Source organism: Mustelus asterias, chromosome 30 (assembly GCF_964213995.1).
Source record: "Mustelus asterias chromosome 30, sMusAst1.hap1.1, whole genome shotgun sequence".
In the NCBI taxonomy this organism is placed as follows: Eukaryota; Metazoa; Chordata; class Chondrichthyes; order Carcharhiniformes; family Triakidae; genus Mustelus; species Mustelus asterias.
In genome coordinates, this window is record NC_135830.1 from 16,007,349 (window position 1) to 16,035,026 (window position 27,678).

Here is a 27,678-nt window from a genome sequence, read left to right on the forward strand (position 1 = left end):
CTTTCTCAAAACTATGTTGACTCTCCCTTATTGCCTGAATCACTGCCCTGCTAGAACATCTTTAATAATAGCTTCTTACATTTTCCTATGAAATTTTAACTAGCATGTTGTTTCCAGCTTTTTTCTTCTTTTTTGAATAATGGAGTTACATTTGCTACTTTCTAATTTAAAGGAAATTTCCCCAAATTCAGGAAATTTGGGACAATTAAAAACAAAGCATCAACTATCTCACTGGCCATTTCTATCCCGCTTTAGCTGAATAACAGACATTTGGACTTGAAACGTTAACTCAGACCTGCTGAGTCTTTCCAGCACGTTCTGTTTTTATTTCAGATTTTCAGCATCCTCAGTACTTTATTTTTATCGCATGGACCACTTTTAAAACCCCCAGATGAAGTCCATCTGGACCCAGGGATTTGTGTGGACACCCGATCGGCACAGAGAACAGCCCAGAACTCGCGATCTCAAGCAATCCAGCAGCCTCAGCCTCAGCCTCCCAGTAGCGGGATTACAGGTGCGCGCCACAGCACCCGGCAAACGCAATCCTTGATTCAGCCGCCTTCAGTTCAAACAGCAGGAGGGCTCCACTGCAGACATCACTGCCAATATAATCGGCTGCTTCACTGACTCAACTGGTAATAATTTGAGGACGCTTCAACTTTGAATGCTCAAGTTAGTCGAATTGACAACGTAAATTCATTTGTGCGAATTATTCTTTGTATCATGGAACCTGTGTGAATATGTTGACTCAGTCCAGTCCTCAGCCCAGGTATCAGTGCCGTTGAAAATAAGGAGCCGTTTTCTCTGTTGGAATGGCACGCAGCAGCTCGGCTGTCTGCCCCTGAAATTCGCACGTTTACTGCGCGCATCACAGCAGAGTGGAACAGAGACCTTTCCTTTTCCAGATCTCTGAATGTGACGCACTTTTTGCCAAGTGAAATCTATTAAGCGCAATGCTTGGTTACTGCGCGTTCCCTCCGGGGCAGTCACCACCCCGGGGCTTATCTTTGAGAATAGACTCGGTCGAGGGGACATCGAATAATGGGGTGTCTGTGAATTGCCAAAGTGGCTTGGCGATCATCGCTGAAACTGGAAATTACAATGAACTGTCTTTCTCTCTCTCTTTCTTTCTCTCCCACTCTCTCATTTACAGCATTAGATTAAGTCAAAAGCGTCTAGACTTTCGATGTTGACAGTGGAGAAATTGTCAGAAGGGAATGAATAAACGAGAAGGAGTTATGAGAGCCGAGAGACAGGTTGAATGTTTGGTGGATGTGCTGGGAAGTGTGTGCGCGATATGAGTAGTGTGGAGGAGGTGAATAGGTTCGCGCTCTCTTGTGGCCGTGGCTGACATGATTGTGCAAGTTGAAGATTTTTAAAGTGCAGTTCCTGCCGTGAGCCCCAGGGGGCGGTAAATGTGAGGTGGATATTGAGGAGGCAAAGAATGGGGAGAGTGAGGAAAGTGGGAATTGCAGGATGGTGCGTGTGAGCGTGCAGGGCAGGTGGGGAGTTGGTTGGTCAAAAGTGTGTGTACTTGTTTTTGGTTTACTTGCGTAGTTTGCTGTGGTGATGGCATTGGATGTGAGAGTGAATGAAAGGGGCAGCAGAGGGAGTGAGTGTGGAGGCAGGAGAGAGGCATCGGGTTTCTCTGCATTGATGGGAACGGCAAAATAGTTTGTTTGCTGCGATTGAAGGTGTGGAGAAAAGGATGCGTCTCGCTGCATTGGTCAGGCGGCACTGCTGTTACTATTCACAGGTGCTATCCCACTGTCGAAGAGCACAGGGGATTTGACCTGCTCCGTTCCCGACCTGGGCCGGTTCACCCCTCCTTAGCACACCTGGTGCTCCCAGAGTCCTCTTGGAACACCATGCGGATACTGATCTTAGTGTGGACACCCGATCGGCACAGAGAACAACAGCCCAGAACTCCCGACCTCAAGCAATCCAGCAGCCTCAGCCTCCCAGCAGCGGGATTACAGGTGCGCGCCACAGCACCCGGCAAACGCAATCCTTGATTCAGCCGCCTTCAGTTCAAACAGCAGCAAGAGCTCGAATGCAGACATCACTGCAAATATAATAGGCTGCTTCACCGACTCAACTGACCATAATTTGAGGAAGCTTCAACTTTGTGTGCTCAAGTTAGTCTAATTGACATCTTAAAATTCATTTGTGCGAATTTTTGTTTGTATTCATGGAACCTGTGTGAATATGTTCACTCAGTCCAGTCCTCAGCCCAGGTATCAGTGCCGTTGAAAATAAGGAGCCGTTTTCCCTGTTGGAATGGCACGCAGCAGCTCGGCTGTCTGCCCCTGAAATACACGCGTTTACTGCGCGCATCACAGCAGAGTGGAACAGAGACCTTTCCTTTTCCAGATCTCTGAATGTGACGCAGTGTTTTGCCAAGTGGAAGCTATGATACCAGAAGACCATGAGACATAGAACATAGATAAACTACAGCACAAACAAGCCCTTCGGCCCACAAGTTGCGCCGGTCATGTCCCTACCTACCTCGGCCTATATATAGGCTTACCTATAACCCTCAATCCTATTAAGTCCCATGTACTCATCCAGGAGTCTCTTAAAAGACCCTAACGAGTTTGCCTCCACCACCATTGACGGCAGCCGATTCCACTCACCCACCACCCTCCGAGTGAAAAACTTACCTCTAACATCTCCCCTGTACCTACTCCCCAGGACCTTAAACCTGTGTCCTCTCGTAGCAGCCATTTCAGCCCTGGGAAAAAGCCTCTGAGAATCCACCCGATCTGTACCTCTCAACATCTTGTACAGCTCTATCACGTCACCTCTCATCCTTCGTCTCTCCAAGGAGAAAAGACCGAGCTCCCTCAACCTATCCTGATAAGGCATGCCACCCAATCCAGGCAACATCCTTGTAAATCTTCTCTGCACTCTTTCAATAATTTCTACATCCTTCCTGTAATGAGGCGACCAGAACGGAGCACAATACTCTACGTGGCGTCTGACGAGGGTCTTATAAAGCTGCATCATTATCTCCCGACTCCTAAACTCAATCCCTCGATTGATGAAGGCCAGCACACCATACGCCTTCTTAACCACCTCCTCTACCTGTGAGGCCGATTTAAGAGTCCTATGGACCTGAACCCCAAGGGCCTTCTGATCCTCTGCACTGCTTACCCTTGATATTATACTCCTTCATCCCATTTGACCTGCCAAAATGTACCACTGCACATTTATCCGGGTTCCAAAATGTACCACTGCACATTTATCCGGGTTCCAAAATGTCCCACTGCACATTTATCTGGGTTATCTGTGTTGTTTAAGTTTTTATGTAAACTTTTATCGTGCCTGTATAATATTTCACTCCTTTGTTTAGGTTCCTTCACAATTGAATTTCATAATGGACACCTCACTGTGAAGAGGTCAGTCAGAATTATCAGCAAGGATTAATCAGCACTTTCTCATTGGAGATGTTAATCAGTGGAATCTCTCACACACAGATTTGCAGAAAAGATTAATTAATTTAGGACTGAAGTAAAGTTCGTAATTTTATTGTTAACTTTATGAACAGGTTCTTGTTGAGGATTCTTGAATTAAGGAGAAAGATCACAGAAGGTGCTTTTAAAAAGGAACATTGCAGCTCTGAAAATCAGTGACATCTCCAGAATATTAAACTCCAACCACGGTGGCACAGTGGTTAGCACTGCTACCTCTTATTACCAGCGATCCGGGTTCGATTCCGGGCTTGGGTCATTGTGTGGAGTTTGCATGTTCTCCCCGTGCTTTGTAGATTTCTTCCAGGTGCCCCTGTTCCCTCCCACAGTCTGAAAGATGTGCTAGTTAGGTGCATTAACCCGAACAGGCACCGGAGTTTGGTGATTAGGGGCATTTCTCAGTAAGTTCATTGCAGTGTTAATGAAGCCTTGCTTGTGACTAATAATTTTTTTTTAAAAAAACTTTAAAGTTATAGGGATGATAACATCAGCAGAAACAAACCAGATATTGTCAGACTATCAATCCAGGCTGTGATTAAAAGCAGAATCCAATCCTTGCAGTCTATTATGAATTTGCTGGTGTCTCAGCTTGTGAATGCTTTTCCACACAAGGAGCAGGTGAAAGGCCTCTCCCCAGAGGAGTGCGTCGGTGAGTCAGAAGGTTGGATGACTGCTTGAAACTCTTTCCACAGGTACTGCAGCTGAATGGATTCTCCTGAGTGTGAGTGCGGTGGTGGGACTGGAGGGTGAATAACCGAGTGAATCCCTTCCCACACACCGAGCAGGTGAATGGTCTCTCCCCAGTGTGAAGTTAGTTGCTGATGTCTCACCAGATCAAATGACTGGGAGAATTTCTTCCCACACATGGAGCAGCTGAATGGTCTCTCCCCGGTGTGAGTGCGTTGGTGAGCAGTCAGGATGGATGACTGTCCAAAACTCTTTCCACAGGAGGTGCAGCTGAATGGTTTCTCCTCAGTGTGAGTGCGTTGGTGAGCAGTCAGTTTGGATGACTGTCCAAAACTCTTTCCACAGGAGGTGCAGCTGAATGGTTTCTCCTCAATGTGAATTTGCTTGTGTGTCCAAAGGCCAGATGACCGAGTGAATCTCTCACTGCACACAGAGCAGGTGAATGGCTTCTTCCCAGTGTGAATCCGCTGGTATGTAGCGAGGCTGGATGTGCTGTTGAACCTCTTCCCACAGTGAGTGCAGCTGAAGGGCCTCTCCTCAATGTGAATTCTCTGGTGTAACATCAGGTAGGTTGTCTTGGTAAATCCCTTCCCACACACACAACAGAGGAATGGTTTCTCCCCAGTGTGAATGTATCGATGGATTTCCAGCTGGAATGAAGATTTGAATCCTTTACCACAGGCCCCACATTTCCAAGGTTTCTCCATGGTGCCAGTGTCCTTGTGTCTCTCCAGGTTAGAGGGTCAGTTGAAGTCTCGTCCACACATAGAACAGGAGGTGCAGCTGAATGGCCTCTCCCCAGTGTGAACTCGCTGATGACTCACTAGACTGGATGACTGAGTGAATCCCTGTCCACAGACTGAACAGGTGAAAGGCCTCTCCCCAGTGTGAATTCGCTGGTGTTCTTCAAGGCTGTGTGAATACCTGAACCTCTTTTCACAGGACGTGCAGCTGAACGGCTTCTCCTCAGAGTGAATTCACTGGTGTGTCACCAGGTTGGAGGACTTTGTGAATCCCTTCCCACATGGAGCAGGTGAATGGCCTCTCCCCAGTGTGAACCCGCTGATGTTGACTGAGATCGGATGAAGACCTGAAACTTTTTCCACAGTGAGTGCAGCTGAACAACTACTCCTCAGTGTGAATGCGCTGGTGTAACATGAGGCCGGTTGGCTGAGTAAATCCCTTTCCACACACGGAACAGGTGAATGGCCGCTCGCCAGTGTGAATGCGTCGGTGATTGTCCAACAGGGATGGGTAATTGAATCCTTTCCCACAATCCTCACATTTCCAAGGTTTCTCCATGGTGCCGGTGTCCTTGTGTCTCTCCAGGTTGGATGATTAGTTGAAGCCTTGTCCACACACAGAACACGTGTATGGTTTCTCCTCGCTGTGAATGCTGCAATGTTTTATTAGGCTGTGCAACTGATTGAAGCTTTCTGCAGTCCGTTCACTGGAACACTCTCGGGGGTGTGTGTGTGTGTCGGTGCTTTTCCAGTCACACTGAAGTTTAAAATCTTTCCCTCAGACAGAACAAACGAACAATTCTCATTTAATCCTCAAAGGTGATGATATTCAGGTCCTGGTGAACCAGCTGACTGTCAGATGAAATTTGGCATGAATTTTGGTTTCCCATCTGTAATCCTCTTAATATTCTGTAAAAGGAGTTCACAAAAGTCATCACTGACAGTCCATTTTGAACAGACAATTCCAGTTTCTCCTGAACATTTTTTCCTCTCTCGTTCCCCCAAATCTGTAAATCTCGTCCCACCCACTCTCCCTCCTCCCCGGGCTGAAATCCAAAGTAAGAGTTTTAACAACACCAGGAAATTTCCACTCCATCTTACGAAGGAGCAGCGCTCCGAAAGCTAATGGCATTTGCCACCAAATAAACCTGTTGGATTTTAACGTGGTGTTGTTAAAACTCTTACTGTGTTTACCCCAGTCCAACGCCGGCATCTCCACATCCTGAAATCCAAACCCATCTCCCCATTTCTTTCATCCACTCCCAGTTTTCTCCCTCCCTCTCCTCTGTCTGGGTTCAGTTCTCCAGCTCCTGTCTGCAGACTGACAATAAAACCAATGGGTCTTATTGGGGGTGTTGGGGCCTCCAGCGGGTGTTTGTGAATCCTCCCCGCCCACCTCACAATGCCCCGGGGTGATTGACGGCAGGTCCGGACCAATAAAACAGGGAGCGGTTGGTCCTCCAACCAATCGGAGGGGGGGGGGGGGGCCGGGGTGGCGGCGGGAGGCCCGAGGCTTTCTCAGTGCGCATGCTCCGGGCCGCACAGGATCCCGATGGAGGGAATCTGGGCCTGTTCTGGGGAAAAGCCCGAGCTGATTTCCCCGGTTCACAACCCGCTCCCGAGCTTTGTATTCGGGGCTTGGGGCCTGACATCCACCGGCCGGCTCCATCCCCCCCTCATTCCCCACCCGCCGGCTCCGTCCCCCCCTCATTCCCCACCCGCCGGCTCCATCCCCCCCTCATTCCCCACCCGCCGGCTCCGTCCCTCCCTCATTCCCCACCCGCCGGCTCCGTCCCTCCCTCATTCCCCACCCGCCGGCTCCATCCCCCCCTCATTCCCCACCCGCTGGCTCCGTCCCTCCCTCATTCCCCACCCGCCGGCTCCATCCCCCCCCTCATTCCCCACCCGCCGGCTCCATCCCCTCCCTCATTCCCCACCCGCCAGCTCCATCCCCCCCTCATTCCCCACCCGCCGGCTCCATCCCCCCTTCATTCCCCACCCACCGGCTCCATCCCTCCCTCATTCCCCACCCGCCGGCTCCATCCCTCCCTCATTCCCCACCCGCCGGCTCCATCCCCCCCATTCCCCACTCGCCGGCTCCATCCCCCCCTCATTCCCCACCCGCCGGCTCCATCCCCCCCTCATTCCCCACCCGTCGGCTCCATCCCCCCCTCTTCCCCCACCGCCGGCTCCATCCCCCCCTCTTCCCCCACCGCCGGCTCCATCCCACCCTCATTCCCCACCCACCGGATCCATCCAAAGAACAAAGAACAATACAGCACAGGAACAGGCCCTTTGGCCCTCCAAGCCCATGCCGCTCCCTGGTCCAAACTAGACCATTCTTTTGTATCCCTCCATTCCCACCCACCGGCTCCGTCCCTCCCTCATTCCCCACCCGCCGGCTCCATCCCCCCCTCATTCCCCACCCGCCGGTTTCTGATGCAATGAGAATTTCCAGCGCCTCAATCCTGAGCTCCCAGCGGCACTGCGCATGCTCCACATCACAATGCCCGGGCAGTGATTGACGGTAACTCTGGACCAATAGGATGAGGGGGCGGAGCTGGAGGACCGAGCGGGAGCAGCTGGTCCTCCGAACAGTGGTTACCGTTGCTGCCTCATGGCGCCAGGGACCCGGGTTCAATTCTGGCCTCGGGTGTGGAGTTTGCATGTTCTCCCCGAATTTAACGTGGGTTTCCTCCGGTTTCCTCCCACAGCTCAAACATGTACGGATTTCATGGATTGACCATGATGAATATGTGGGGTTGCGGAGATAGGACAGAGGAAACGGCCTGGGTGAATGCTGGTTCGGCGAGTCGGTGCAGACCAGATGGGCTGAAGGGCCTCTTTCTCCACTGTCGGGATTCTATGGTTCAATCGGAGTGAATGAGGGAAATATCTGAGCCCAGATTGGCGGAGACTCTGCATCATTTTGAAAGCTGCTTTCTTTCAAACTCCACGAGAAAAATGGACCTTTTTGTTTGTGGCTTTAAGCAGATGATGGGAAAGGAAGGGATCTGGGAAGTAGCAGACACTTTATGTTGCTTTGGGAGAGTGGGACCTGTGTAGATGTCATGTTTCACACAACACACAGTCAGCTTGTGGTTTCAGCCTGAAGACAAATCTCCTAATTGTATAATTGAAATCAGTCAATGGAATTTTCAGGAAATTGTCTGCTTGGAGAGGAAGATTTATGTTACAGTAAATGAAAAGCAGAACAGACTGACACCTAAACACAGAGATCCACAAACACTCTCTCCCTCTGTCTCACATAGAAGCATCCTTTCCTCACATACAGATACAGGCACATGCGCACAGCTATATTCCTCAATACTCACACGCTCACGTATACACCAACTCCCACACATAAACACACAAGGGATACTTCATGTCCTTTTGGGCAGACAACACCTGCCAACCTGACTAATTTTGGAGTTAAAGTGTTCATGTCAGGGCCAAAAATTGCAAGGGATTCAAGGAAAAAATGATGCTCCAAAGATGATGTTGTTTTGACCATTCAATTCCACCTCTTTATTTGAACCTTAAATCTATACTGAACCACGCTTGGTACAGATACAACAGCAAAACATTAACATTGAGTGATCATTGCCACCTATGCAGTGTATAGACTGAGGTGATCAATCATATATTTGCTGTCAGGCATGGAAATGTTTGTCTGAAAAATGTAATGCCAGTGTGGTGGAAATCTGAGAAGTGATACATATCTTGATATATTTGGATACATGTTTGGATTTTGATCTCTGGAAATTGGGGAGTATTTGTGCAGAATTGTCCCTCATGAAATTAAATGAGTGTGGTAAAGTCCATGATGAGATGGACATGCAGAAGAGCAGAAGAAATGGACTTGAAGTCAAATGATCATTTCTCACAACTACAAGATTTATTGCAGTGATTAGTCAAGGCTCCTCCAATTGCACCTTCCAATCTTGTGAACTCTGAACCTAAAAGATCATGGACAGCAGGTGTGTATGAACTCCACCGCCTTCACGTTCCCCTCCAAATTGCACACCATCCTGACTTGGAATTATATTGCTATTATATTGCATTGCATCATTGTCACTGCATTGAAATCGTGGATCACCTCCCAAAGAGAAGTGGGGCGTGTACTGACACCATATGGACTGCAGCTGATCAAGAAGTTGGCTCACCACCATTTTGGAGTGTGGCTTTTGCCAGCCACACCCACATATCATGAAGTAAAAATCCATGTGTGCTAATCTTAACACCTTGTGAAGTAAACCTCAAAATTTCAAAATACCCCACTCATTGAGGGAAATATGCAAAGCTAATGTGTAAAAAGTAGCTGCATCTTGCTTGTTTCTGTACAGGATTTAGATATTACTATTTCCACAGCCTTCAGTAAAATCAATGGCATAAAATCAATTTCCGAAATAATTGAGATTCTAAGGGCAGCACAGTGGTTAGCACTACTGCCTCACAGCGCCAGTGACCCAGGTTTGATTCCTGGCTTGGGGCACTGTCTTTGCAGAATATGCCTGTTCTGCCAGTGTCTGTGTGTGTTTTCCTTCTTGGTGCTCTGGTTTCCTGCCACAGTCCAAAGACGTGCTGGTTGGGTGCATTGGTCATGCTAAATTCTCCCTCAGCGTACCTGAACAGATGCTGGAGTGTGGCGATGAGGGGATTTTCACAGGAACTTCATTGCAGTGGTAATGTAAGCCCAGTTGTGACACTAATAAATAAAATAAATTGTGTTATGAGCCCCATTTGGAGATAGTATGCAATATATAATTTAATTCTGGGATAATTGCAGTCACTAACTTTCCTCTTGTAATTTTGGCAGATCATAGATGCTAAATCCTGTCACACTAATGGCCTAGTTATTGAAGGAAATTCTGAGACAGGCTACAAGGAGACAGAGCATAATGTTGTTGTGACACTGTGATCCAATATTCCCCTCGCATTGACCATAGCTGCTCCAATGTGTTAGAACATTGCACTTTATCTAACAGTCACCGTTCACATTGTACATCTTCATAATTAATTGCAGTATTCCTGATATTCATGTGCTACTGAGATACCAGTGAGTTCACATATGACTGTAGGAGAGGGTTTCTGTTCTTATTTCTACCTTCAGGTGACTTTCGATTTCTGAACAATTCCAATTTCCTTCTCTGAATTGAGATAATGGTCTGTACAATCAGGTCTCTATATGATATGTATCCTAGTTTTATTATTGGCCCTTCAGCCCCAGCTTGCACGCGATAACAACAAAGAAATCACGACAAACCATTTGTTCTATTCAATGGCAGGGCGTTTACCCAGCGTCCCAAGCGACGAGGAATGCCTCCGATCCAGGCAATCACGACCGCGCAGGCGCAGTAGTGACCGTGTTCTGAGCATGCGCAGAGGGAGTGCTGGGGAGTCGAAGTTGTTGTTTCTTGTCTCCGTGGCGGGTAAGGAAGCGGCGTGTCTGAGGGAGCGATGGGCGCAAAGGGAGGGCGGTAAGGTTTCATGAACACTTCGTGAATTCAAACCTCAAACACGAAGGTCCTGGGCCAGTCCCGGGTTTGTCCAGAGCCATTCTACTTCTGCAGAGACAAGCATGGATAAACGGCCGCCATCTTTAATGGGGCGATGCGCAGCAATGCGCATGCGCGGCGCTCCCTGTCAGCAGGAGGAGAGAAGGTTCTGATTTTCACAGAATCCCAACAGCGCAGAAAGAGGCCATTCGGCCCATCGAGTCTGCACCGACCACAATCCCACCCAGGCCCCATCCCCTTAACCCTATGCATTTACCCTAGCTAGTCCCCCTGACACGAAGGGGCAATTTAACATGGTCAATCCACCTAACCTGTGGGAGGAAACAGGAGCACCCGGAGGAAACCCATACAGATGTCTAGGAGGAAAATGTACAAACTCCACACTGACAGTGACCCACGCCGGGAATCGAATCCATGTCCCTGCTGCTGTGAGGCAGCAGTGCCACCGTGCCACTCCCTCATTTAAAGGTCAGTGTTTTGTGCAGACCCAGACTGAGTGGCAGGTTCCTTTCCCTGAAGGACATTAATGTACCGGTTGCGTTTTTACAAAAATCCAGCAGCTTTCATGGTCACTTTTTCCTTCATGCTGTCCCCATAAATTACCAGATTTATTCAGCTCAATTTCACAACCTGCCTTTGTGTTTTTGTGGGTTATCTCTCACTCCCTTGTTTCTGTTTTAAATCAATTTCACAGGTTTTAGGAGGACTTGCAGTCAGGAAATTCAAACCATACATCACATCCGGACCTGGCAGTCGCACAACTTATCACAACGTGAATATCATCGGATTTTGAACATGGAAGGAAAAAGCACCATTCACAGTGGAGAGAAACCGTACGTGTGTTCTGTGTGTGGACGAGGCTTCAACCAATCATCTGACCTGTTGAGACACAAGCGCAGTCACACCAGGAAGAAACCGTGGAAATGTGAGGATTGTGGGAAGGGATTCAGATCCCCATCTCACCTTGAAAAGCATTGCCGCTGTCACACTGGGGAGAAGCCATTCACCTGCTCTGACTGTGGGAAGGGATTCACTCAGTTAACCAACTTGCTGACACACCAGCGAGTTCACAGTGGGGAGAGGCCATTGGCCTCCTCTGAGTGTGCAATGAAACGCCAACGAGTTCACACCGGGGAGAAGCCATTCATCTGCTCCGAGTGTGGGAAGAGATTCTCAAGGTCCTCTAACCTGCTGATGCACCAGCGAGTTCACACTGAAGAGAAACCTTTTAAATGCTCAGACTGTGGGAAGTGCTATAAAAGTTCTGGGGAACTTTTGTCCCATCAACGTGTTCACACTGATGCGAGACCGTTCAGGTGCTCTCACTGCGGGAGTGGGTTCAAGACATCCTCTGCCCTAACTAAACACCAACGCACTCACACTGATGAGAGACCTTTCAGATGCTCTCAGTGTGGCACTGCATTCAGGCAAATGAGTAACCTGTCTGAACACCAGCGCACTCACACTGCGGAGAGGCCATTCACTTGCTCTCAGTGTGGGAAGGGATTTGCTCATTCATCTACCCTGCAGAGACACCAGCGAGTTCACACTCACGAGAAACCTTACATCTGCTCCAAATGTGGAAGAGGATTCACTCAGTTATCGACCCTGCTGAAACACCAGCAAGTTCACACTACTGAGAGACCATTTAAATGTCCAGACTGTGGGAAGAGCTATAAAAGTTCTGGGGAACTGATGCGCCATCAACGTGTTCACACTGATGAGAGACCGTTCAGGTGCTCTCACTGTAAGACTGGGTTCAAGACATCATCTGCCCTCACTTCACACCAGCGCACTCACACTGAGGAGAGACCGTTTAAATGCCCAGACTGTGGGAAATGCTATAAAAGTTCAGGGGAACTGGTACGTCATCAACGTGTTCACACTGGGGAGAGACCGTTCAGGTGCTCTGACTGTGGGACTAGGTTCAGAGAATTATCTCATCTCACTGTGCACCGGCGCACTCACACTGGGGAGAGGCCATTCACCTGCTCTGTGTGTGGGAAGGGATTTGCTTCTTCATCCAACCTGCTGACACACCAGCGAGTTCATAAATGACGACAGTGATTGGATTTTGCCATTATTTACATCCAGAAATGAAGCATGTCGATTGGGCTGTGTTTCGGCTGATGTTCATAAACTCCATCTCAGCTGAGTTAATATTCCAGATAAATGTTAAATCAATCAGATTTGTGTTGAATCTTTTTAATATCTCGAACATAGGTCAATTCCTACTGAAGGTCTCTCCCTCACCCTTGTCTCCTCCATCCTCACCTCCAGCAACAAGCGAGGAGTTCATGGAGCTTCTTTGTCATTAAGCTTGAGACAATCTGATCAGCTGTTTCTGCTGCTTCCCTCCCTTCCACAAGCCCACCGGGCCAAACTGTCTTTACCGTGGTCAATCCACCCGACCTACTCATCTTTGGACTGTGGGAAACCGGAGCACCCGAAGGAAACCCACGCAGACATGGGAGAATGGACAAATTCGACAAAGACAGTCCCCTGAGGTCGGAATTGAACCCGGGTCGCCGGTGCTGTGAGGCAGCAGTGCTAACCACTGTGCCACCGTGCTGCCTACCTCATCTACTAACACCTCAATGAGTTCATGTGTCTTCAGGAGCTGCATTCTGCAGTTATTGCTGCTGTTAATCACATTCAAGACAAAATGTGTGGGATATTCCTGAGGTGTGTAAGAAATGTATCCCAACCACTCTCTTCCATGGTTCAGAGCTCCTCAACACAGGCGGCACTGTGGCACAGTGGTTGGAATGCTGCCTCACAGCTCCAGGGACCCGGGTTCAATTTCCAGCTTGGGTCACTGTCTGTGTGGAGTTTGCACATTTTCCCCATGTCTGCGTGGGTTTCCTCCGGGTGCTCCGGTTTCCTCCCACAGTCCAAAGATGTGAGGGTTAGGTGAATTGGCCATGATAAAATTCCCCTTAGTGTCGGGGCACTAGCTAAGATAAATTCATGGCGTTATGGGGATAGGGCCTGGGTAGGATTGTGGTCAGTGCAGATTCGATGGACCGAATGGCCTCCTTCTGCATTGTAGGATTCTAAGACACGGAACAAAGACTCCTTTACAACTGTGTTTAGAGTTGTGAAGAACAGCGGTGAATGCTGGCAGTGTGCTGTTAAATTAAAGATTGGTTTAAATCTGGGATCTGTTCCTGAAACAGCAGGTTTAAATTTGCAGACTGAAAATGACTGGTCAACATTTTGTGAAGATTATTTTTAATTCATTGCTTGTGGCCTATCCCTAACTGCCCTTGAACTGAGCAGCTTGCTTGCTGGACCATTCCAGAGTCAACCACATCGTGTGGACCTGGAGTCACATGAAAGACTTACAGATGCTGCCAGACCTGCTGAGATTTTCCAGCATCCTCTGGTCTTATCCTGGAGTCGTATAAATTCCTTCCCTAAAGGGCATCAGTGATCATCGGTGAACCAAATGGGTTTGAACAGCAATGGTTTCATGGTCATCGCTAGACCTTTAATTACAGACTTTTATTGACTTCAGATTTCACCATTTGCTGTGGTGTGATTGGAAGCTGGCTCCCCAGAGCATTACCCTCGGACTCTGGGTTACGAGCCCAGTGACAATACCACCACACCATCAGATTGAGAGCATTTGTGTGACAGTCCTGAGTCTACAACTTTCAGGCCTGTGTTAATATGTTTAAAATAAACCGTTTTAAAATAAATCAATTCAAGTCTACATTACATACTAGTTGAAGGAATTCACAGGAGCCTGGGACAATTATACAACAGACATGAGGAGCTGCAGTGTGTTTGCAGGAATGCCCTGTTTTATTGATGTGTGTGTGTTCTGACACCAGGATAACTAAAAATACACAAACCTAGAACATTCCCTGACTCCATTCCCAACAGTTTCTCTGGGATTACTCCTTCTGTTCAGTGAGTTCAGGGGAATGCTCACAGAGGGAATGGAGCAGGGAGCGAGGATCCCTGGGATGATGTTCAGTGAGTTCAGGGGGATGGAGTCAGAGGGAATGGAGCAAGGAGTGAGGATCCCTGGGGGGATGGAGTCAGGGGGATGGAGCAGGGAGAGAGGGTCCCTGGGATGATGTTCAGGGGGATGGAGCAGGGAGGGAGGATCCCTGGGGTGATGCTCAGTGAGTTCAGGGGGATGGAGTCAGAGGGAATGGAGCAGTGAGAGAGGGTCCCTGGGGTGATGCTCAGTGAGTTCAGGGGGATGGAGTCAGAGGGAATGGAGCAGGGAGAGAGGATCCCTGGGGTGATGCTCAGTGAGTTCAGGGGGATGGAGTCAGAGGGAATGGAGCAGGGAGGGAGGATCCCTGGGGTGATGTTCAGTGAGTTCAGGGGGATGGAGTCAGAGGGAATGGAGCAGGGAGGGAGGATCCCTGGGGTGATGTTCAGTGAGTTCAGGGGGATGGAGTCAGAGGGAATGGAGCAGGGAGGGAGGATCCCTGGGGTGATGTTCAGTGAGTTCAGGGGGATGGAGTCAGGGGGATGGAGCGGGGGGAAGGGTCCCTGGGGTGATGCTCAGTGAGTTCAGGGGGATGGAGTCAGAGGGAATGGAGCAGGGAGACAGGAGCCCTGGGGTGATGCTCTGAGTTCAGGGGGATGGAGTCAGAGGGAATGGAGCAGGGAGGGAGGAGCCCTGGGGTGATGTTCAGTGAGTTCAGGGGGATGGAGTCAGAGGGAATGGAGCCTATTGGGAACAATGAGTAATTGTAAAAGGAGTCAGAGTGTGAATTGGTACAAAGAGTAAAGCTTGAAGCAGAGAGTCAGTGTGTGTTCACCAGAAAGTGGAGCGTGTGCCTGTCTAACAGACGGGGGGGAGAGAGGATGAATGAGGATGAAGACCTTGCCAGCTTTGACAAAGGGTCATCTGGACTCGAAACGTCAGCTCTTTTCTCCCCTCACAGATGCTGCCAGACCTGCTGAGATTTTCCAGCCTTTTCTCTTTTGGTTTCAGATTCCAGCATCTGCAATAATTTGCTTTTATGTATGAAGACAGCTGGGAGAGGTGTTAAAAGTGTCCATGAAGTGATCAGAATATGTGAATGGCAGAACAGTGGTACAGATGTTTAAGGCAGTTGTCCTGAATGTGGGTGGGTGGGGGGAGGGGGAGTGGTTAGGGGGTGGACAAGGCAGAAACAGTTGCCCTGAATGGGGGGTGGGGGTGGACAAGGCAGAAAGCAAGAATGGAGAACTGGAAACATGGAAGTGAGAAAGAAGGATGATAAAATGGATGAATAAGACAAAAAGAAGAATCAGAATTAAATGAAATAAATGGAAATGGAGTGTAGGTGAAGGAGAGAGTTCACGCTGTGAATGTTGAATTCAATGTTCAGTCCTGTAAATGTTCAGGCTGTAAAGTGTCCAATTGGAAGATGAGGTGCTGTTCCACCAGTTTGCATTAGGGTTCACTAGAACATTGCAAGGACCGACATGTGGACAGGAGAGTAGGGTGGTGTATTGAACTGACAGGAAGGTCTGGGTTTTGCTTGTGGATGGTGTTCAGCAAAACAGACAACCAGTCTGCATTTGGTCTCTCCAGTGTGGAGTCGACCACATTGGGAGCAGCGAATGCAATAGACCAGATTGAAGGAGATGTCTGAAACGCTGCTTCACCTGAAATGGTGTTTGGGACCTGGGACAGTGAGCAGGGAGGAGGTAAAAGGGTAGGTGTTGCACCTTCAACCATTGCATGGGAAGGCTCCATGGACAGGGGGTGAGATGGTGGGTGTGATGGAGGAATGGACCAGGGTGTCCCAGAGAGAACGGTCCTTGTGAGTTCTTGCTGAGGAGGGTGGAGGTGGCGGGGGGGGGGGGGGGGGGGGGTGGGGGGGGGGAGAAGGGGTGAGGGGAAGGTGTGATGAGTAGTGGCATCATGCTGGAGTTGGCAGAAATGGCAGAGGATGATCCTTTGAATGCGGAGGCTGGTGGGGTGAAAAGTGAGGACACGGGGAAGCCTATTCTGGTTCTGGGAGGGAGAGGAGGGGGTGACAGCAGTGGCTGGGGAATGGGTCGGTCATGGTCAAGTGTACTGTCAACCACAGTAGGTGAAAAACCACAATTGGCGAAAGAAAGACATGGGCAACACTATTTTGGAAAATGGCATTATCAGGACAGATGTGGCGGAGGTGAAGGAACTGAGAGAATGAGATGGAGTCCTTTCAGGATATGGGGTGTGAAGAACTGTAGTCAAGGTAGTTGTAGGTGTCAGTGTGCTTGTAATAGATACCAGTGATATTATCACCAGAAATTGACACAGTAAAGAGTCTCAGAACACCAGGTTAAAGTCCAACAGGTTTATTTGGTATCACGAGCTTTCGGGGCACTGCTCCTTCATCAGGTGAGTCACTCAGACCTTAACCTGGTGTTGTGAGACTTCTTACTGTACCTACGCCAGTCCAACGCCGGCATCTCCACATCATGACTACCAGAAATGGAGTCAGAAATGTCAAGGAGGGGGAAGAGAAGTCTCAGAGATGGACCATGTGAAGGTCCATCTCTGACAATTCACGAGCATGAACTCTCCCCTCCACCTTCACCCATTTCACCAATTTCCATTTATTTTAAAAGCAAAATATTGTTGATGCTGTAATCTGAAACAAAAACAGAAAATGCTGGAAAATCTCAGCAGATCTGACAGAATCTGTGGGGAGAGAATAGAGCCAATGTTTCAAGTCGAGATGACCCTTCGTCAGAGCTCTGTCACATCTGAAGTGACATGGGCTCTTAGTCTCGCCATGAAAACCAGCAGCAACAGAGCAAAATTGAACATTGCAGACAGGTCGATTGTAGGCCTGGCGCTGTTGGCAGTTTTTGTAATGTTGTGATTATCCCATTTGCCTAACACACGAAGGTTCAAAACTGGGCAGAAACATGAATGAAACTTTACCATTTAGGGTGAGGGAAATCTGCATGATTTCAGTTATTTGCTGAACATTATCCAAATCTCGATGTTACAGACATATTGGCCAGTATTTTACAGCATCGCTCTGGTGAGGCTCATAAAATCCCACCCGAGGCCAATGGTAAAATTCCAGCTATTATCTTTGCTCTGACCTCGGTACAAATGCTTTCAGGAAAATCATGAATGCGATATTTTAAAACGCAACAAGGAAATAAATGTTTGCATTTTGACACCGTGCACATATTAGCAATTTGTTCAGTCCACAACAGAATTTGTAGGTGTAGACTAACATAGTTAATTACCACCTGAAACATGTCTAATAGTATTGCGTGCTCATAAAGACAGACTCAAAGGTGATACTGTAACTGAACTAGAGGAAATGACGCACATTGCGCAGAACAATCTTTTTTTAAAAATCGGTCTTCACAATAGAGAAATAGGAAAAACACTCGTCAGATGAGGAAATCGAGAATCAGTGCGGATCTGCTGGACTCTTCTGTAGACAAATGGGATTTAAGTGCCAGAATGTTTCACACCCAGAATAAAGAGGGATCAAGTATAACTAACTGATTATTTCTAACTCTCTTCCCATTAAAGATATTTGATTTTGTTTATAGACTGACCGTGGTCAATCTCAAATAAGCATCATGGGATGTGTGTTACCCAGTGACTCCATCTGTTTTGTTCGTCAGTCACATTTGCAATTCAATGTGATATAGTGCAGAGATATGCAATTCAGAATGAGGACATCTGTGTTCAATAAATGTATTGATATTAAATGTTGAATAATGAAACAAATACCGAGTAATATAGACTGAGAATGATGAATTTGGCACCGTGATTAGCACTGCTGCTTCATGGTGTCAAGGACCCAGGTTTGATTCCAGCCTTGGGAAGGAAATCTGTGTGGTGTCTGCGCATTGTCCCCATCTCTGTGTAGGTTTCCTAAAATGTGCAGGTTAGGTGGATTGGCCATGCTGAATTGCCCCTTGGTGTCATGGGATTAGCAGTGCAAATATATAGGGTTATGGGGATAGGATCTGCTTGGGATTGTTGCGTGCAGACTCGATGGGCTGAATGGCCTCTTTCTGCACTTTAGCGATTCTATAATTGAGCAGAAATCATTGCTCCCTAAGACATTTGCCAGATGGGCACTTTTAAATTTTGAAGTTCAATATAAGGTGAGACATCAGGTTGAAAGTAACAGTTGTCTTCTTGTATTAAGTGGCATGGGCTCTCAGTCTAACCATTGGAACCTGCAGTAACATAGCAGAGTTGAACATTGCCGACAGACCGATTGGCTGCCCTGTGCTGTCAACAGCTTCTGTAGTGTAGTGGTTATCACGTTTACCTAACATGTGAAAGGTCCCCTCCAAAACCAGGCTGAAACTGGTTTCAGGGCGGCACGGTAGCACAGTGGTTAGCACTGCTGCTTCACAGCTCCAGGGTCCCGGGTTCGATTCCAGGCTCGGGTCACTGTCTGTGTGGAGTTTGCACATTCTCCTCGTGTCTGCGTGGGTTTCCTCGGGTGCTCCAGTTTCCTCCCACAGTCCAAAGATGTGTGGATTAGGTTGATTGGCCAGGTTAAAAAAATTGCCCCTTAGATGTGTAGGTTAGAGGGGTTAGCGGGTAAAATATGTGCGGGTAGGGCCTGGGTGGGATTGTGGTCGGTGCAGACTCGATGGGCCGAATGGCCTCCTTCTGCACTGTAGGGTTTCTATGATTTCTATGAAACTTGAATGGCAATGTTTCCCGTTCAGTTTGAAGGACGTTTGCAGAATTTCTTGCTGAATTCTATGTGAATCTGGTATCTTATAGGGTTATTTATTCGCTGGCTCTCTTGGCTCTATTCTCTCTCCACAGATGCTGTCACACCTGCTGGGATTTTCCAGCATTTCCTGTTTTTGTTTCAGATTCCAGCATCCGCAGTTTTTTGCTTTTATTTATTCACTCTGACTTGGGCCTCAAAATTCATTCAGGACGAAATACTGAATTCTCATGTGAAGAAATGGATGGCGTATGGGAGGAAACTGGAGCACCCAGAGGAAACCCACACAGAACGTGCAAACTCCGCACAGACAGTGACGCAAGGATGGGAATCGATCCCAGGTTGTTGACGCTGTGAGGCAGCAATGCCAACGACTGTGCCACACTGACTTTAACCTGGTGTTGTGAGACTTCTTACCACACTGAAGGATCAGCCTGGTGGTAGCTTTACTCATGATATCCAGTTGCATTAGAGACAGAATAGAAAGGAGATAAAATTAAAATACTGCGGATGTTGGAATTGTGAAATTTAAACTGAAAATGCTGGACTGGCAGCATCTATGGAGAAACCTATTACAATAGATATTTATGATTTTGATTGCTGATTGAGGAGGCAAGGTCCTTTAGGTTTTATTGACGTTTTATACTGTGTTACACGTTTTTTGAGGCGAAAAAAGCGATGTAAATATCTCTAAGGTTAAGTGATGTCCATCTTTGTGCGGGGCAGACGTGCTCCGTTTGGACAGAAGGTGAAATGTCGGAGCTGATGCGTCCCTAACAAAGATGGCTGCGATGTGGGGGCGGGGGCAATGGGCGGAGGAGGTTGGGACCGCACATGCGCATTGCTGCGGTTGTGGTTTGTTGACGGAAGCGCGCGGCTTCTTCTTCGGATCGGAATCAGATTTTAAAGGAGGAACGTTTAACTGTCGCTGGCGTTGCCATGGCGGCAGGGGCGGGGCTTGCCAACCGCGCGCGCTGGCACAAGTGGACCCTCGAGCTTAACCTGAGCGGCAGCAGCAGCTGCGGAGGCCGCGCGGGGAGCCGGGGGCTCGAGTAGGCGGCAAGCCGGGTCAGCCCGCCTCTCCCGAGGGGACGCCACCGCACACTGACCCGGGGATGTGGCACCAACCCAAAACTTCCCAACCCCGGGTTTTTCGCGCCTCTTTTACCCCTCACCGAGCTCCTGATCACAAAGCAGCCCCTCAAATCCCCCAGAAACCACTCAGACCCCACTTGGCATCTTTTCCCCAGGTCATGACCCTGAGATGCCCTTTTGGTTTCAGCCCCTCCACCTGATCAGGTGCCAACTGCGGTGGTGGTTGGAGGAACGATTGCTCGTTTCCAGGGCCGGGTGCTGAACTGGATCTCTCTCAATGTCCCGCAGTGTTTGTTTTCAAGATACAATTTGGTATATTAGGTGATTTGTCACTTTGTCCCTAAATGGAGGGTAAGTGGATTGGCACCCTGATTATCAATTGACACTAATCCACTTCTGCAGCCCTCCATTCCCGTGGCAGTTCAGTGGACACAATGGCAATGTGTGTCTGAGGTTTGCCCAAGCTTTAGTTCGTGCTGGCAGCATTGCCACCACGTTGGGGTCCTCAACAGAGAGACTCCCTCTTTAAAGAAGGTCTTGAAAGGGTGACCAATTTGTGTTTTCTGTTTCTCACAGGAGCCGTGATCAACAGTGTGGCCAGGGCCACTCCACGTGCCCAATCGCATATTCGGACAAACAGCTACCGGACATCTGCGTCCAAGAAACAGACTGGATCCTGGTCGAGAAAGTAAGTTAGATTTGAATGTGTCCTTGGTGGGTAACAGGCAATGCCTGGGTTTGTCCATGGTGGTGAAGTGCCTTGCTGAACCACAGCAGCCTGTTTGGTAAAGGGACTTATTGAGTTAATTGTTACTTCCAGGCCTGGGTATAAGATCAGCATATGGCCTCCCCTAACCGGCCCCCTTGACTGATACCCTGCTCGCTTTCTGTTTCAGCGCTGCTGGGACATCGCCTTGGGCCCATTGAAACAGCTGCCCATGAATCTGTTCATCATGTACATGGCTGGCAACACCATCTCCATTCTCCCCATCATGATGTGTGCATGATGGCCTGGAGACCCATACAGGCACTGATGTCCATGTCTGCAAGTGAGTATTGTATTGAATCTGTAGCTCAGAAACAGCTCTGAACCGGCATCACTTGAATGCAGCTTAGAACAGAGTGCTAAGAGTTGGGTAATTAAGGGACTTAGGGAAGGAAGGGAACGAGGTACCCTTTTGCTTTCTAATATTCTCAGCCTTTGGGAAGTGATCTTCCTCTTCTACAGGAGAAAGAGCGGCGAGCTATTTGCTGAGTATCTGCAAAGTGACTCAAGTTTATTCTATGTCTAAGGATCAAAATCGTACAGCAACTGCTGGTAATCAAAATCGTATAGCAGCTGCTGGTAAGGTTAATAAAATATATAAAATCAAAAGTAAAATACATCATTGGATAAAATAATTAAATACTTTTTTCGCACACATTAAAGATGGGAGGACAGGTGATGCGTCACAGCTGCAACGTGTGGGAGCTCCTGGGTGTCAGTTTGATCCAGGGCAAACACATCTGCAGTAAGTGTTTGAAGTTCAAGCAGCTCAGGTTAGAGTTTATGAGCTGGAGGCTGAACTACAGACACTGCGATGCATCAGGGAGGGGGAACATTACCTGGATTCTTTACACCAGGAAGCAGTCACACCTCTTAGGACAGGACCTGCTGATTTGGTCAGTGATCAGGGACAGGAGGATGACTGTGAGTGAGGCAGGTAAGGGGATTCAGGTGGCAGGAGCCTCAGCCTTCACAATTGTCCAACCGGATTGCAGTTTTTTCAGCTTGTTTGTGCTGCAGGGTGGATGAGCAAACTGACCTTGGCACCGTGGTACAGGAAGCCATTCAAGTTGGAGGAGAAAAAGGGAATGTGGGGGTAGTATGGGATGGTGTAGTCAGAGGGATTCACACTGTTCTCTGCAGCAAAGAGCATGAGTCCAGATGGCTGTGTTGCCTTGTGCCAGGGTTCAGGACATCTGCTCAGGGCTGAAGAGGAACTTACAGTATTGTGTCGGATCTGCAGCTCAAAAACAGCTGCACGGGGGAGGACCCAGTCATTGTGGTCCATGTAGGTACCAATGACACAGGCAGGACAAAGAAGGAGGTTTTACATGGCTAGTATGAGGACCTAGGTACCAAATTAAGAAGCAGGATCTCAAAGTTCATAATCTGGATAATTACCTTAACTACTTCCTAATTGTCTTAGGACAAATCAGATCAGAGAGATGAATGAGTGACTCAAAGATTGGTGTGGGAGGTGGGTTCTGGTTCATGGGGCACTGACACCAGTACTGGGGAAAGCATTTTAAAACTAAATAGTAGACAGGGAAACAAATTTGGGGCAAGGAATCAAAGATTTATAGAAATGACTGGATGAAGGGCTGGTTGGCAAATTTGCCGATGACACAAAGATAGGTGGGAAAGTAAGTTGTGACGAGGACATACGGAGGGTTCAAAAAGACAGAAAGGTTAAGTGAGTGGGAAAATATCTGGTAAATGGAGTAGAATGTGGGCAAATGTGAAATTGTCCATTTCGGCAGGAAGAATGAAAAAGAAGCATTTTGTCTAAACGGTGAGAGATTGCAGAGCTCAGAGATTCAGAGGGATCTGGGTGTTCTAGTACATAAATCACAAAAGGCTAATATGCAGGTAAATCAGTAATTAGGAACACTAATAGAATGTTATCATTCATTGTGAAGGGAATTAAATACAGAACTAGGGAGGTTATGCTTCAGTTGTACAGGTCACTAGTGAGGCCACATCTGGAGTACTGTGTACAGTATTGGTCACCTTGTTTAAGGAAGGGTGTAAGTGTGCTGGGGACAGTTCAGAGAAGTTTACCAGACCAATACCTGAAATGATGTGGTGATGCCGGCGTTGGACTGGGGTGGGCACAGTAAGAAGTCTCACAACACCAGGTTAAAGTCCAACAGGTTTATTTGGAATTTGGAATCCTTCCGCACCTGAGGAAGGAGCAGCGCTCCAAAAGCTCATAATTCCAAATAAACCTATTGGACTTTAACCTGGTGTTGTGAGACTTCTTACAATGCCTGAAATTGATGGGTTGTGTTACGAGGCAAGGTTGGACAGCTAGGAGTGTATCCGCTGGAGTTCAGAAGAGTAAATGGCGACTTGTTCCTGCAAGGCCTTGACAGGATGGAGGTAGAGAGGATGTTTCCTCTTGTGGGATAATCTAGAACTAGGGGTCACCGTTTTAAAAAATAAAGCGTCACCCATTTAAAGTAGAGATGAGGAGAATTTTTCTCCAAGTGTCGTGAGTCTTTGGAACTCTCTCCCTGAAAAGGTGGTGGAAGAAGAGTGTTTGAATATTTTAAGCAAAGGTGGATAGATTCTTGGTAAGAAAGGAGGTGAAAGGTTATTGGAGGTCAGCAGGATGAAGATTTGAGGTTACGATCAGGTCAGAGAGTAAAGACCAATTCTGCTCAATCGCTCCTCATTGCACAGTCCTGTCATCCCAGGAAGCAGTCTGGTGAACGTTTGTTACTCGTCCTCTGGGGCAATTCTCTGGGTAAGGAGACCCAAACTCTGCAGTGTTCCACATGTGGTTTCACCAAAACTGGATACAATTTCAGAAAGATTTCCTCACTCGGAAACTGTATCCCTGGGGAATAAAGACTAACAGACCATCTGCATCTCTCCTTAGGGATGCTGCCAGACCTGCTGAGATTTTCCAGCATTTTCTCTTTTGGTTCCTCATTCAAACAGACGCAGTAATTTGCTTTTATTTGGTTAGAAGTGGGGGATTTACACACAGAAAATTCAAATCAAGGAACGGTTTGTCTCTTCTGAATTTATGTCCTGGTTTAACGGTGATGATCTTTGTGGGAACTCTATTTACAGGATACAGCAATTGGAAATTGAACATGGAAAATGTTTTGGGACTGCACAGTGGTTAGCACTGCTGCCACAGAGCGCCATAGACCCGGGTTCGATTCCAGCCGCGGGCGATTGTCTGTGTGGAGTTTGCACGTTCTCCGTGTCTGCATGGATTTCTTCCCGTGGTCCAAAGATGTGCAGGTTAGGTGGATTAGTCAGTACCTGCTCAAAAGATAATCCCAGAAACTACAGGTCAGTCAGTTCAATGCTAGTGATGGGGAAGATTCCTGAAACAATAATTCAGGACATATTTAGTAGTCACCTGAGTAAATGTGGATGAAGAAGGACAGTGTTCAGAGGAAATGGTGTTTATCGAACCTGCTGAAATATTTTGATGAGGTCACAGATACCGTTGTTGAGGATAATGCTGTTAATGTGGTGAACATGGACTTCCAAAAAGCATCAGATAAATTGCCGCACAGCAGACATCGGAGCACAGATATGACTCGTGGAATAAAAGGGACAGCAGCAGCATTGACACAAAATTGTCTGGGGGACAGGAAACACACAAAATACTGGTTAATGGATGTTTGGGAGTTCCTCAGGAGCGGGTGTTAACACCCAGCTCTTCCTAATGTATACAAATGACCCAGACCTTGGTGTTCAGGGACAGTTTAGAAATTTGTGGACAGAATCTGTGTCGACCCAGACTGGGTGGCAGGTTTCCTTCCCGAAGGACATTAGTGAACCAGTTGGGTTTTTATGAGAATCCACCAGTTTTAATGGTCACTTTTCCCTGGAGCCGGCCCCGCAAATGACCAGATTCATTCAGCTCAATTTCACAAACTGCCTTTCTGTTTTTGTGGGTTCTCTCTCACTCCATCTTTTTCTGTTTTGAAACAGTTACACAGCATTTTAGAAGAGGAGGATTTGCAGTCGGGAAACTGAAACGAAACATCACATCACAATCTGGTGGAGTTTTCCAATGTATCATAACCTAAATATCATTTGATTTTGAACATGGAAGGAACAAGCACCGTTCACAGCGGGGAGAAACCGTACACGTGCTCTCTGTGTATGGACGAGGCTTCAGCCAATCATCTGACCTGTTAAAACACAAATGCAGTCAATCCAGGAAGAAACCATGGAAATGCAGGGATTGTGGGAAGGGATTCAAATCCCCGTCTGGCCTGGAATGTCATTGGCTCAGTCACACTGGGGAGAGACCGTTCACCTGCTTCGAATGTGGGAAGGGATTCACTCGTCAATCCTACCTTCTGATACATCAGCGACTTCACACTGGGGAAAGGCCGTTCACCTGTTCTGTGTGTGGGAAGGGATTCATTCAGTCATCCACCCTGTTGAATCACCAGCGAGTTCACACTGAGGAGAGACCATTTAAATGCTCAGACTGTGAGAAGTGTTACAAATGTTCTGGGGAACTGATGCGCCATCAACGTGTTCACAGCAATGAGAGGCCATTCACCTGTTCCTTGTGTGGGAAAGGATTTACTCAGCAATACAAACTGCAGACACACCAGCGAGTTCACACTGATGAGAGACCTTTTACATGTCCAGACTGTGGAAAACGCTTTAAAAGTTCCCAGGACTTGATGCAGCATCAACCTGTTCACACTGATGAGAGACCGTTCAGATGCTCTCACTGTGGGTCTGCATTCAAGCGATCGTCTCACCTGACTGTGCACCAGCAAATTCACACTGGGGAGAGGCTGTTCACCTGCCCTGACTGTGGAAAGGGATTTACTCAGTCATCCGTCCTTCTGACACACCAGTGTGTTCAAACTGGGGGGAGACCATTCATCTGCTCTGAGTGTGGGAAGGGATTCCCTTCCTCATCCAAACTTCTGATGCACCAGCACGTTCACACTGGGGAGAGACCGTTCACCTGCTCTGTGTGTGGGAAGGGTTTCACTCAGTCATCGAACCTACTGACACACCAGCGAGTTCACACAGGGGAGAGGCCATTCACATGTGCTGAATGTGGGAAGGGATTTGCTTATTTTTCTGTACTGATGAGACACCAACAAGCTCACAAACAATTACAATGATTGGATTTTGCTGTCAGTGACATCCAGGATTATGTTCGTTGGGGTCTGTTGGATGATGTCAATAAATTCCAGCCAGTTGTTTGGGCTAATATTGTGGATAAAGGTCAAATAAATCAGTTTTACATTACTATTTTTATATTGAACACACTGTGTTGCATCTATTTAATGTCTCTAACTCCATTTGGATCCTTTTGAAGGGCTCTCCCTCTCCCCTGTCTTCGCCATCCTCACCTCCAACAACAAGTGTGAGGAGCGCATGGAGCTTCTTTGTCACTAAGGTTGAGGGGAGGTGATGGCCTAGTGGTATTAACACTAGACGGTTAATCCAGAAACTCAGCTAATGTTCTGGGTACCAGGTTTGAATCCCACCAGGGCAGATGGTGAAATCTGAATTCAATAAAAAAAATCTGGAATTAAGAATTTACTGATGACCGTGAAACAATTGTTGTAAAAACCCATCTGGTTTAATGATGTCCTTTCGGGAAGGAAATCTGTCGTCCTTGCCTGGTCTGGCCTACATGGGACTCCAGAGCCACAGCAGTGTGGTTGTCTCTAAAATGGCCGAGCAAGCCACTCATAAGGCAGCTCACCACCACCTTCTCAAGGGCAACTTGCAATAAATGCTGGCCATGCAACAACATCCATGTCTCACAAATGAAATTTAAAAAGCTGCCTCTGTTGCTTCCCTTCCTCCCACGAGCCCACCCTTGACCCCGGTGTCTTTGTTCCCCTCCTGCCCATCTCTCATTACAACTTCCAAAATCCCTGTCGTCTCCCAAATCTCTGCCCATATGTCCTGAAATTCCCTGTGTGAATCCCTCCGATTACATTTGTCTTTCCACAGTATTAAACCAGCTCTTACCAAAGTCTCAAATTACTGTGTGAATATGACTGAGGTAAGTTATCTGTCACTGTCCTTCTCAGCCAGTCTGCAGTTATTGACACCATTGACCAAACCATCTTCCTCCAGTGCCTCTCCATTATTGTCCAGCTGGGTGGGACTGCACACTTCGGATTAATTTCTTTTCTGATTGTAGTCAGAGAATCACCGGCAGTCATTGTGATTATTACAGACAGAGAACAAGTGAATAGAGGGAGCAAAGTAAATGGGGAAAGAGACAGTGAGAGTGAATGGGATGGAAGTTCGTAAACTGAGACAAAGAGAATCAGATTGAGACAGAAAATGGGGTCAACATTGTTCCAAAGAGAAGAGATTAATGCTTTTCAAACCTTCCTGATCATTATAACTTATCAATTTCTGTAAAATATTTTGAGTGAATGGAACAAGGCCTGGATATGAGATTCTGAAACTCCCTCCCTAACTGTCCAGATTAAAGGTGTTTGTTAAGGTCTGTCTCTCCAAACAAGGTTTTGGCCATCCATCCTAATATTGTGCTCTGTGACCCAGTAATTCTATTTCCAGATCTATCAGTAATGGACTTGCTGCCGTCTGGGACAAAACTGTTTTCACCACAAAGGCTCCACTGTGATGTAATAGTCTCTATGACATCATCGCAGCAGGACTGGATGACATCATCAGAGTCCATTGTTTCTGAATGATCCACATCAATAACAACAGGAAATACTCATC

The 27,678-nt window shown here is 47.7% G+C and overlaps 2 protein-coding genes across 2 annotated transcripts; both read left to right on the forward strand.

Moving 5' to 3' along the window:
• The first annotated feature begins 10,311 nt into the window (after positions 1–10,311).
• LOC144480809 (uncharacterized) lies at positions 10,312–12,696 on the forward strand. Its single transcript, XM_078200419.1, has 2 exons — positions 10,312–10,383; positions 11,117–12,696. Exon 2 carries the CDS (start codon positions 11,218–11,220, stop codon positions 12,478–12,480), a length of 1,263 nt encoding a protein of 420 aa, XP_078056545.1. The 5' UTR covers positions 10,312–10,383; positions 11,117–11,217; the 3' UTR covers positions 12,481–12,696.
• Positions 12,697–20,032: 7,336 nt separating this feature from the next.
• On the forward strand, positions 20,033–26,228 carry LOC144480832 (uncharacterized). Its single transcript, XM_078200454.1, has 4 exons — positions 20,033–20,546; positions 20,772–20,883; positions 21,092–21,244; positions 24,922–26,228. The coding sequence occupies exon 4, from the start codon at positions 25,464–25,466 to the stop codon at positions 26,085–26,087; it is 624 nt and encodes a 207-aa protein (XP_078056580.1). The 5' UTR covers positions 20,033–20,546; positions 20,772–20,883; positions 21,092–21,244; positions 24,922–25,463; the 3' UTR covers positions 26,088–26,228.
• Positions 26,229–27,678: the final 1,450 nt, after the last annotated feature.